This window comes from Rhinolophus sinicus, linkage group LG05 (genome assembly GCF_036562045.2).
Source record: "Rhinolophus sinicus isolate RSC01 linkage group LG05, ASM3656204v1, whole genome shotgun sequence".
Classification (NCBI taxonomy): Eukaryota; Metazoa; Chordata; class Mammalia; order Chiroptera; family Rhinolophidae; genus Rhinolophus; species Rhinolophus sinicus.
In genome coordinates this window covers 138,945,076-138,957,866 of record NC_133755.1, presented here as the reverse complement: position 1 = coordinate 138,957,866, position 12,791 = coordinate 138,945,076, and the positions used below count along the sequence as shown (strand labels likewise).

The 12,791-nt window shown below is 37.1% G+C and overlaps 1 protein-coding gene across 10 annotated transcripts in view; it reads left to right on the top strand.

Moving 5' to 3' along the window:
- The window catches only part of AK9 (adenylate kinase 9), a 109,866-nt gene that overhangs the window by 78,574 nt on the left and 18,501 nt on the right, over positions 1 to 12,791 (top strand). For 7 of the 10 annotated variants that reach the window (XM_074333408.1, XM_074333409.1, XM_074333410.1 and 4 more), the window contains 3 exons: positions 4,134 to 4,353; positions 9,064 to 9,129; positions 12,446 to 12,658. In XM_074333408.1, coding sequence (XP_074189509.1) covers positions 4,134 to 4,353; positions 9,064 to 9,129; positions 12,446 to 12,658 — 499 coding nt within the window. Of the gene's footprint in view, positions 1 to 4,133; positions 4,354 to 6,284; positions 6,437 to 9,063; positions 9,130 to 12,445; positions 12,659 to 12,791 lie in introns of those variants that run through there. The other 3 variants (XM_074333414.1, XM_074333415.1, XM_074333416.1) reach the window with 3 other exon arrangements.

Genomic DNA, 12,791 nt, shown 5'->3' with positions numbered 1-12,791 from the left:
ACTAAATCCTTACTACTACCCTGTGGAATAGAAACTTTTATTGTCTAATTTTGGAGATAAACTATTTCAGAAAGAAATCAAATAAGTAGCCAGTCCCAGAGCTCCTCGGGACCCTCTTTCCCTTAGTCCCTGGCCTTTAGGGACTAAATAAGTAAGTGGGATTGTTAGTCATCAACTTTAATTTTAATTTCCTGATCCCTAAATGAGATCAGTAGTTCTAGTGAACTTAGGTAAGTTGCCTACAACAGTAGTCATGAGTTGTTCCTCATTAATTTAGCTCCTGACCTCACACCAGACATTGTCTTAAAAAAAAAAAAAAACTTATGAATTGAAGAATCAAAAGTAAAAAGTGAAATTCTGAAAGCCTAAATAAAATAGCTAAACATTATGCAACCATTGAAATGTATTATTTAATGAAGAATTTGTAGTAGCATACGAAATATTATTATATAATGTTAAGTTACAAAGAAGGTACAAAGTTATTTGTAATATGGTTGAGAGATGGACACATAAAGAACAAACTGGAAAGAAAGAAAACAAAATGTCAATATGAGAATGGAATATGAGATTATGGATAATTTTGCCTTTTTTCATGCTTTTGTGTAGTATTGTCCACTTTTTCTATAGTGAGATTTGTTGCTTTTATAATCAGGAAAAACATCAGCATATTTTTAAAAAGCTACTACCTTAGTCTGGAAAGGTGTAAGTGCCTAAACTAAGGTGTAATGTTAGAAATGGAAACTTGCATACAGAAGAGGATGCACCAGGATTTAGCTACTATATGTGAGAATGAGGGAGCAGTCCAAATGTCTCTGAAGTTCGCCACCTGAATACTAGTGAGTTAGTAGGAATAGCAGTGTGGAAGGATAACAATGAGTATTATTTTTGACAATATGATGCATGTATGATTCCTGAAGGGCAGTCAGAAAGAGAAACTACACAGGTTTTTTAAAATTCCGAATCAAAACTCAGAATAGAGGTTGGGTGTAGAGGTAAAGATTTAGAAGTTATTGACAAGGAAGTGACAACTGGAACTGTAGGAATGAAATTGTTCCTCACAGAAGAGACTATGCTGAAGGCATCTCCAAAGAAAAGGACACGTATTTTATGGATAATACATAGAATTTGCCCATTTAATAAGAGAAAACATTTTTTTAAATTTTTAAAAATTATTTTAGTATTTTATTATTCTCATTTTTTTAAAAAGTTTATTGGGGTGACAATTGTTAGTAAAATTACATAGATTTCAGGTGTACAATTCTGTATTACATCATCTATAAATCCCATTGTGTGTTCACCACCCAGAGTCAGTTCTCCTTCCATCACCATATATTTGATCCCCCTTACCCTCATCTCCCACCCCCCTACCCCCTTACCCTCTGGTAACCACTGAACTATTGTCTGTGTCTATGAGTTTCTGTTTCTCATTTGTTTGTCTTGTTCTTTTGTTGTTTTTGGTTTATATACCACGTCAGTTAAATCATATGGTTCTCTGCTTTTTCTGTCTGACTTATTTCACTTAGCATTATACTCTCAAGATCCATCCATGTTGTCACAAATGGTCCTATTTCATCTTTTCTTACTGCCGAATAGTATTCCATTGTGTATATATACCACAACTTCTTTATCCATTCATCTATTGAAAGACATTTTGGTTGTTTCCATGTCTTGGCCACTGTAAATAAAGCTGCAATGAACATTGGAGCACACGTGTCTTCATATTTAAATGTTTTCAGATTTTTTGGGTAGATTCCCAGGAGAGGGATTGCTGGGTCATACGGTAATTCTATTCGTAATTTTTTGAGGAACCTCCACACTGCCTTCCATAACGGCTGCACTAGTCTGCATTCCCACCAACAGTGTATGAGGGTTCCTTTTTCTCCACAGCCTCTCCAACACTTGTTACTATTTGTCTTGTTGATGGTAGCCATTCTGACTGGGGTGAGGTGATACCTCATTGTGGTTTTTATTTGCATTTCTCTGATGATTAGTGATGTTGAGCATTTTTTCATATGTCTATTTGCCATTTGCATGTCCTCTTTGGAGAAATGTCTCTTCATGTCGTCTGCCCATTTTTCAATTGGGTTGTTTGTTTTTTTGGTGTTGAGTTGCATGAGTTCCTTGTATACTTTGGCTGTTAGCCCTTTATCGGAGGCACTGTTTGCAAAAATCTTCTCCCATTCAGTTGGTTGCCTCTTTATTTTGTCGATGATTTCTTTTGCTGTGCAGAAGCTTTTAAGTTTCATATAGTCCCATTCATTTATTTCAGCTTTTACTTCCCTTGCCTTTGGAGTCAAATTCATAAAATGCTCTTTGAACCCAAGGTCCGTAAGTTTAGTACCTATGTTTTCTTCTATGCAGTTTATTGTTTCAGGTCTTATGCTTAAGATTTTGATCCATTTTGAATTAATTTTGGTACATGGTGACAGATAGCAGTCCAGTTTCATTCTTTTGCACGTGGCTATCCATTTCTGCCAGCACCATTTATTGAAGAGGCTGTCTTTTCTCCATTGTATGTTTTTTGCTTCTTTGTCAAAAATTGTCTGTCCATATTTATGTGGTTTTATTTCTGGGTTCTCAATTCTGTTCCATTGGTCTATGTGTCTGTTTTTCTGCCAATACCACACTCTTTTGATTATTGTAGCCCTGTAGTACAAGCTAAAGTCAGGGAGTGTGATACCTCCAGTATTGTTCTTTTTTTTTAGGATTGTTTTGGCTATTCGGGGTCTTTGTGGTTCCAAACAAATCTGATGATTTTTTTGTTCTACTTCTTTAAAAAATACCATTGGGATTTTGATGGGGATTGCATTAAATCTGTATATTGCTTTGGGTAATATGGCCATTTTAACTATGTTGATTCTCCCAATCCATGAGCACGGAATGTCTTTCCATTTCTTTGTGTCTTCTTCAATTTCTTTTTAAAATGTCTTGTAGTTTTCAGCATATAGGTATGTCACGTGCTTGGTTAAGTTTATTCCTAGGTATTTTATTCTTTTTGCTGCGATTGCAAAAGGAATTGATTTTTGTATTTCTTTTTCTGAGATTTCATTGTTAGAATATAGGAATGCAGTGAACTTTTGTACGTTGATTTTGTAGCCGGCAACTTTAATGTATTCACTGATTGTTTCTAATAGCTTTTTGGTGGAGACTTTACGGTTTTCTATATATAGCATCATGTCATCTGCAAAGAGTGACAATTTAACTTCTTCATTCCCAATTTGAATACCTTTTATTTCTTAGAGAAAACATTTTTAAATGCCAATTAAGGGCTGAAACTGTCAAATGTTCGTGAAGGTCCTGTTCATATTAAGAAGAAAACATATTTAAATACAAATATTTAAACAAACCAAATTTTAAATAAACAGGATAAATTCTCATTCAAAATATTGACTTTGTCAGCTAAACAAAGCCAAGTTCTCAAAGCCTGATTGTTTATAGGTACTCCATAATGAAAATGTGTTAACATTCCAGTTATTTTCAGGATTCTTAAAGTTTCATCATACTTGAACAAGTTTGATAATCCTATTTGAATAGAATCACCTTACACATATGAACCAGATACATACATTAATAATTATCATTGGTTACAAGAGGACCTGGGGAACAGGGTATGAATTGTCTCATGAAAGGAAGCATTGTTAAAAGAAAAAAATACTAAAAGGTGGATTCCCACTAAAGGTGGGCTAGCCAAGCCCACCTTTACATAAAAAGTGACCCGTTCGTTTGGCTGGACATTCCTCTCAGGCAGAGAATTTATGTTTTCTTAATTTTTCATCAAATACTAACACTATTTACAATTAAAGAGAACTTATCTATAGTATAAATATAAGTATAAAATATTATAATTTTAATCTAATTCTATACATTTGAGAGAAGACACATAATTTTTATACAGATAGAAATATTAAAAGAGGGCCTGCCCGGTGGCTCAGGTGGTTGGAAAAAAAATATATATATATGTTAAATATTTAAAAAAAAGAAATGTTAAAAGAAGAGATACTATAGTAAACTTTAAACTATTCATTGCACATCTCGTATAAAGTTGGAATTTATCGATACTCTTTCATTTTTAAATCAATATTTATAATATAATATTTTGAAGAAATAAAGTAAATTACTAAATTTCCACCTAGTTCCACAGGTTTTATATTAGATGGTTTCCCACGATCTCCTGATGAGGTCCAGTTTCTGGGGGAACATGGATTTTTCCCAGATGCTGCTGTTTTTATACAAGTTGAGGATCAAGACGTTTCTGATCGCCTCCTGCCTCCCCTAATTGAAAAGTGGAAACTGAAACAAAAGAAGAAATTAGACAGGAAAAATCTCATTAAAGAAATGAAGGCAAAAATCAAGGTATGTAAAAAAAAAAAATATGGGAGTAAATTGGTTGAGTATTCAGTTTATAAAGTGGTCTTTAAAAAAATGTAGTTTTCTGATTTTAATACCACAGTCAATATGAAAACACTTTTCCACAAATATTAAGAGTATTTATAATTAAAGAGTTAAGAATTATTTGAGGCCTATGTGATTATCAACATGTTAATGCTTCTCTCTCCAAGGCAAATAAAAGTAAAGATGGTAGTAGCACTAAAGTATCCCTGTACCAGACACAGGAGCTAGTGGAAGAGGCAGCAAGCGGAGCAGGCATGAAACACAAAGAATTAAAACTCTCAGTGGCTTTTTCACTAGCTCCTGGAATTGTGACACCACCATGAAGGCCATATTAGCCTGTACAGAAACAGATCCAGATATTAGCTTAGAATGTCTTTTCTAAAACTGTAATGTGAGTAGTATTCCATACAGTGTTCGGAAGTGTCATAGGGAAGCCAACAATCCTACTTCTAGGAATCTAACAGAAATGAAACACGTCCACATAAAAATATGTATATGAATGTTCATAACAACATTATTCATAGTAGCCAAAAAGGGGAAACAATACAATGCCCTCAACTGATGAATGGATAAACTAAATGTGGTAGACATCCAGATAGACTGCCCTGGGTTCTGGCCCAAGATGGAGACATAGGAGCCTCCTGAACTCCTCCCATAGACACAGTGAAGCTATAGCTATACACAAAGCAATTCCCTCTGAAGGAAACCTAGAAACTAGCTGAGCGAGTTTGTACCTTTTATTCCTACACATTGGGCAAACAAGAAAATATCCATATCACCCATATCAAAATATCTGCTGCCCAAAGTTTCAGCTTCCCATCAGCCTGTGTTGACTGCAATCTCCCCTTTGGGACATTGATGGGTCATAGCACACTCTCAACTACTGGGAGCCACAAAGAACACAGAAGGTAGATTGAACAATCACAAAGGTTTGAGAGACAGCCAAGAACTCGGGCCAGGATGATCAATAAGGTCCGTCTTCTACACAACACCATTCTGTCAAGACTTGGAGAGGTGTCTGTTTTATCTAATGTGCAGAAACCAACATAGAGAGTCAAGGAAAATGAAGAAACGAAGGACTATTTCAAACAAGAGAACAAGATAAAACTCCGGAAACAGACCTTACTGAAAAGAAGATAAGTGATTTACCTGATAGAGAGTTTAAAATAATGGTCATAAATATGTTCAGCAAGGTAAGGAGAACAGCACATGAATAAAATAAGAATTTAAAGAAAGAGATAGAAAATATAAGAAAATACCAAACAGAAATCACAGAGTTGAAGAGTACAATAACTGAACTGAAAAATTCAACAGAGAAAGGTTCAATAGCAAACTAGACACATACATCAATGAAAAAGAATAGAGAGCCCAGAAATAACCCTACACATATATTGTAGTTGCCAGAACCTGGGAGTTGGGAGAAATAGGGAGAGATTGGTATAAGGGTACAAATTTTCAGCTGTTAGAGAAATAAGGTCTGAAGATCTGATGTATAGTTGATCACATGGCATTGTATAATTCAAATTTTCTAAAAGAAAACTTAAATGTTGTTACCAAAAAAAAAAAAAAAAGATAAATATGTGAGGTGATGCATCTGTTAATTAACTAAATGGGAGGCATCCTTTCACAGTATATACATAAATCAGATCACCACGATGTACATTTTAAATATCTTAACATTTTATAAAACTGATTAAATAAATAAACAAAGTGCTACATCCATATAATGGCTACTACTCAGTATTAAAAGGAAATGAACTGTGGATACACCCTACAACATGGATGATTATCAAAATCATTATACTAAGTGAAAGAAGCCAGGCAAAAAAAATAGTACATACTACATGATTCATTACATTTATATGACCTGTCTTGACATGGCAAATCTATAGATCTGGGCTGGAGTAGAAAGAATGGAGCTTTCGAATCTGGAACTAGGAAGACTAAGATGGAACATGAGAGCCGTGCTCAATTATTTGAAGGGCTTTCACGCTGAAGAGAGCTTGTAGTTCCATGTGGCCTCAAGGGAAGGAACAACCATTGGCAGGAGGAAGGTACAGAGAGATGTATGTCTTTATTAGTAAGCGTTTCCAAAAAGAACCAAGATTGAAAGCAGTGAGCTATTTGTCAATAAACACAGGCTGAATGGACATTTGGCAGGAATGCTGTGGAAAAAACTTCTCTGTAGTGTCAGAGAGCTGATCAGTTAAATCCAATTCTGAGATACTATAACTTAAGTTGCTTAATACAGTCTCACAACTCAATCCTCACTGTAGACAAAGTGTTAAAAACCATGACGTTCCTCTTCCATCGCTGAGACACAATCAGCAAACTCTTTTTGGAGTTAGCTGGAGGAAATCCCTTCAAGGGCATTGCCATCCATCCCTCTGCTCTACCACACAGAGTGCGTGTCCCAGACCACCCCTACCCCACCCAGAATGGAGGCAAGCTGACCTCTCAGCCATCCAAAAACTATGGAAGTAAGGAGAGAGATGTGGAAAGGTACCCAGCTTCACACTGTTCTTGATGACATTCTTCCCTGTTCTGCTGCCTGATCTCTCTGAAGAAAATAGGCCAAAGTGTCTGTCCGTGTGGGAATGGAACAGAAATATAGAAGAGGGACTAGCACAGCACATTGTGTGTTACCTCACTGTGGGCTGGGCACCTCTAGACCAGCGCTGTCACGGAGCCCTGTGACGGTGGGACTGTTGTGGCCGGTGTCTTCACCTGCAAACAGCAGCTACGAGCAGCAGCTGTCTTCACCTGCAAACAGCAGCTACGAGCAGCAGCTGTCTTCACCTGCAAACAGCAGCTACGAGCAGCAGCTGTCTTCACCTGCAAACAGCAGCTACACGTGTGAGGACTGAGCACTTGAATGGGGTTAGAGAGTCTGAGAACCCAAATATTTAGTTTTACTTAATTTTAATTGATTTTAATATAGTCACAAGTGACTAGTAGCTACCATATTAGGCAGAGCAGCTCTAGGGCAAGGAAGCTCCCTCCTGGACATCTCCTGCCCTGAGAACTTGAGGGATATGGAGCAGAAAAGATGAGGTTTCAAGAGCTAGTTCATAACCTCATGCATCAGCTCCTGTCCACACCCACAGCGCTATCCTCGTCCCCCTCCTTCTCAGCTCACACCCGGCACTCCTGCAGTGACCTCCTACTCTTCCTTCCTGGCTTCATCTCTGGGCCCTCCAGGCCATCCTTCTGGCCACCAGAAGACTGGTATTCCTAAAAACTCTGTTTGGATCTAGCCACCCTGTTAAGGTCTGAACTCCTTCGTCTGGCATTGAAAGCCTACCAATCTTGTTCCAAATCCTCTTTCTAACTTTCTCAGTGGAACAACTGAGAAACAACTGTAGCACCCAACATGCCTTATGCTTTTCCGTTCCCTTATCTGGAAGTTTCTTACACTGCCCTCCACTGGCCATGTGACATTGCATGAGTTAAACCCTCTGACTTCGTTAACTCACCTTAGAGTAGGATAATATTGTCGGCCTGGCAGATATGGCTTAAACAGAAAATGAAAGAATATATATATTGCAGCGCTCAGAACAGTGATGGCATCTGGCAGACATACAATAATTAGTTGAACTTGACTAAACACAACTTAATTTGAGTGAAAGGATCAGAGGAAAAATAGATTCAAAATACATGTGTGTGTTATTGTGCGTACTTTGCACTTCATTATGGTCTCCACAGTGGTCTCTATGTATGTTACAAAAACACAAAGGAGACTGTGTTTTCACAACTCTGCAGTTAAAGCACCTCTGGTAAAACTCTGGTTTAAAAAAAAAAAAAGGAATAATAAGAGTTTTTGTAACCTCTCACCCTGTAAAGAGCTATAGAATCTCTGGGGGGGCTCAAAAACTAAATGAATTTTATTCCGTTCAGTTTTATCATTTTATCTACAAGTATTTGTTGAATGTCAACAAAACATAAGTTCTCCAGTTTATATACTCACTAATTGCCAGATAAAAGCCGCAGGGTCCTGCTGGTCTAGACCTGAGGCCCCAGAGCACGTCTTCAGGCATCACTCTAATCTCTCAGGACTTAAAGGGACTCCAGTTTGGAGAGCCCTGAGGCAATGAGCCCCCTGAATCAAAGTGGGGCTGATTAGTTTTCATGCGAACCTTGGGGACATATCAAAGGATCCATTGCATTAGATTTAGAGGCCCGTGGAAAGCTGGGAGGACTGTGCATACACCATGTCTGTGACCGTGTCCAAAGTACATACGCTTTCCCCACTGGTATGCGTATTTTTAGGTTTTAGTAGGCTCTTATATTTTATAGTTTGATAAAAGATTAAACATTTCCAACAGATTGCCTCCAAGTTTTTCCTTATTTCTCCATGTGCAAAATCCACCTCTTCACTAAAAGCAAACTAATAAGTAATAAATGTGAGTAGGAATTCCAAAGTTGGTAGAAGAGTGTGTGGCCCCATGTGTTCTTCATCCGTCTGTAGGGAAATGGCTGACCTAGCAGTCTGGGATACAAGGATGTCGTAGCATAATGACCACCCTCACATACTGTTTGGGAAAGCTCACCATCCTTCCATCCAAATGTTATTCCCACTTTGGGAAATATGTATATGGGGAATTAAATATACTAATACATAGAAAGTCATTTTATCATTACCCATTAAAAATTTAAATGTCTCTTTAATAGGATGATATGATTTCTAAAAGAAGGGCTGAACTTATAGCAGAGAAAGAGAAAAAAAAGAAAGCGGAGGTAAGTAAGACTTTTTTTTTTAAGCAGGACACCCATTGTGTGTGTGTGTGTGTGTGTGTGTGTGTGTGTGCATGTGTGTGTGTGCACATGCAGTATAAAATAAAACGATGCATAGAAAAAAGTCTTGAATGATATACAGTTTATGTAGAAATAGTGAAAATATATATGATTTTTATTTTTATCCTTTTTGTTATTCCATAAGAGTATACAATGACCTTTTATTATTTTTAAAATCAAAAAAATGAACACTGAAAGGAAAGAAAACCATTAAAGATGTTTAAATAATCTAATACAAAATATAATGCTACATTAAACTATGCTTCTTTTGGATTTTTATTTTTGCTTTTCACATATTTTTGCTTTTATCAATCTTTGTCCCATGCCACAGGGAGATAGGCTGGGAGCTGGGTGTTAAGGTGTAGACAGGGAACCTGTAAAGGTGCGCTGGGACTAAAATGCAAATTATCTCAAGATAAAGAATGGAACGGGCAGAACCTGTGAACCCTCAGACTCATATACTGTGCAGGAGGCTCAGTACAGCTCCTTGTCTCCGTCTGCTGATTTTTTAAAAACATAAACCTTCAAGATAGTGGATTTTGTTTTGTTTAAGGAGGAACTATTCCCAAATTGATCTAGCTGACCCAAACACTACAGCCAAGCTTGTTTGGGGGTGCAGGAGTTAAAGAGAAGGTGTGACTAGACCAGCTAGTTCTGTAAAGGACCTGAGGCTCATATTTATACAGTCAGTTTACAAGTAACCCTTGTAACCAAGGCAAATAATACGGTAGTCTCTGCCTTCTTGCATTTCCTTCTAGTTCAAGGCACCCTTATAAAATCTTTTCAAGGCTGTCTCTTCTTTAATCTGATTTCCATCAGTATAAAAATGTTCAACCCAACAAGGGGAAGGAGAAAAGAGGGATAACAGAAAATAGGGCTCGCTACACCTTCAGCCATGTGTCCCCTGCTGTGGATATGCTATGTTTACTCCTGATACAATGCAGCTGTAACTGTGGGCCCAAACATTGCAGAAGAGCGGCCAGAACAATTGTTTGTTTGTCCAAACAAAGTATTTATAACCAGAAGTTGATCTAAAACCATTAAACTGAGAAAGTTATGGTACCATCTAAGAAACAAGAACCCTCTTCATTATTTGCTTTGTTCTTCATTCATCCATTTGGTCAGTCAGTGAGTCCATCTGCAAATCTTAATTGAGTGCTCACTATAAAATAGTGCCCGGCACTATTTCAGACACTGGAGAATCAGCCATGAACAAAATTCACAGAAATCTCTGGCCTCGTTCTAAGGCTCATTGTCTGAACAAACATGTTCTGAAACTCTACTCTGTTCAAGAAGTCATGCTAATGTTTAGGATCAAAAAAGTCAGACATCCTAACATGGGATCAACCAGTTAACTATCTTTAGCCCTTGGGAGCCCCTAGTGGTCCCCTTATGAATCACCTCAAATGTCTCGGACATATTACCAAGAGTTCAGACTTCAGGGTCGAGTTTACCTAAACTGGTATAATCTCTCCGGTTCTTGCTGACTTTGTTCATTGGTGGCTACCTAATGCCGGACGTAGTGCTGACACATAGTGGGCAGTCAACTTATAGTTGTTTTGTTGCTGCTGTATAACCTTGAACAAGTTACTTAACCTCTCTGAGCCTAGGTTTATTCACTGTAAAATGGGAAGAATTAATAATACCTAGTTCCCCTAGTTAACAATACTTTAATTTCCCTTATTTACCATTGTTTAGTTAAGCCTTCTTTTTCTTAAGAGAATTAGTTTTCAGGATAAATTTTAAATGTTCTTAATTTATAACTTTTTCATTTGTTAACATTAGAATGGATGGGGGCTTTCTTATTTTTCATTCCAAGATTCAATATTCTATCTTATAAATTAAACAGGTTTTTGTAAGTTAGCTCCCTTGAGACTTAATATTTTACGAAATTGGCTATGTATCCCACACAATTAATTTCTACAAACTGACTTTTGAAAGACAATTCCTAAGATTTTTGGTAAGTCAAAGATTAAAACTGTGTGTTGATTTTCTTTCCAACTTCTTTATGAGAATTTTATAAGATATGTCATGCTACTGCCTCAGACAAAAAAAGACTAAACAAAATGTGGTCTCTCAAAGATCACATAGTGTGGTTGTTATAATCAGTTAATGCGACACTGAGTCAAACCCATCCTGACAAAACAGGCCTTGGAGCTTGCTTTCATGAACAGAACCAGGGGCCTTCCCATCATTTGCCTCTTTGTACAGAATATGCAGCTCCATGACTCACCTCTTTACAACTAATTGGGGAACCATATGCAGATAAAGCCCTTCCCAGGTTTGTCTTCTCACCTTGCCTTTACTGGCTGATTGTTTAGCAGCAAATAAAACATTTTAACATTAGAAGTCACTTCAAAGTCTCAAGGTGACCTTGGTCTATTATGAGCACTGCGCTCTAACCCACTGAGCCAACCAGCGGCCCCTGACTGTTATTTTAGATGCCAGTCCTGGGAAACTGGATGTGCAGAGATGGAGAGGGAGGAGTTAAGATAACTCTCAGGTTTCCAACTGGAAAGCAGTGCTCTGAGACAAGGACTACTTCAGGGAGAAGAGTGTGGAGGCAGTGTAGGAGGATCAATATTATAGGGTTCAGTTTTGTGCAAACTGAACTATAACACTGAAAGCCGTGTAACACTACTTATTATCTATATCCTGTCACAGTCTTTAATAATCATTTGTGTATCATTCTTGTTTCCTCAGATAGGCTGTAACCTCCTAGAGGGCATATACTAGTCTATTAGTACATGCTTTAAACAAAGTAACATAGTAACTATAATAGCTGTCATTTGCATGCTTACCATGTACCAGACACTTATCCAAGGGTTTTACATGTATTAACTTATTTAATCTTCCCAACAAACTTGTGAGGTAGGTACTTTTATTATTCCTATTTTACAGTTGAGGAAACTGATCTTGTCCAAGCTAACACAGCTAGTGAGTGCTTTATACTCTTAGAGTTACATTAAATATTTTTACTGACGACCATCAAAAACGTAAGATTCTGACAACCATAGACATAAATAGCATTTAATATCTTGTCTATCTATTTATATATGGGGTCACAACGGTGGCAGAATCTTGAAGGCATTAAATTTTTGGGTGCCAGATATTTAAAATTTTACTGTGTTACTAGATGAATGTTGCCACGCCATACCAACTAAGATCCAGTGATACACAATATTCCAGATGACTAGTTAGCAGTATCATTTGTTACCTATTTCATATGTATAGTAAAAGGAAGTGTTTTCTCCCTGAGGTTGTTAGAGAAGATGAAGAACTTAGTGAGGAAGGGGCTGAAGAAGATGACGATGATGACGATATTGACAACATCCTCGAAGATGAATTTCCAAAAGATGAGGAAGTGATGAGTGAGGAAGATGAAGAACAGGAAACTGATGCACTTGAACGCCTGAAAGGTGAACTGGGAGAAAAATATGAAGCAGATATGACTAATTTACAAGTAATACAGGTTATTAATTTTCCTTCATTTTTCATAAATCATAAGTGGCATTTGAGAATGAAACAAAAGAAATTTGGTTTATGCCTTGGTTATTTTTTTAACGTTTCAAAAGAAATGTGTGTTTTAGGGATATATTCCCTTT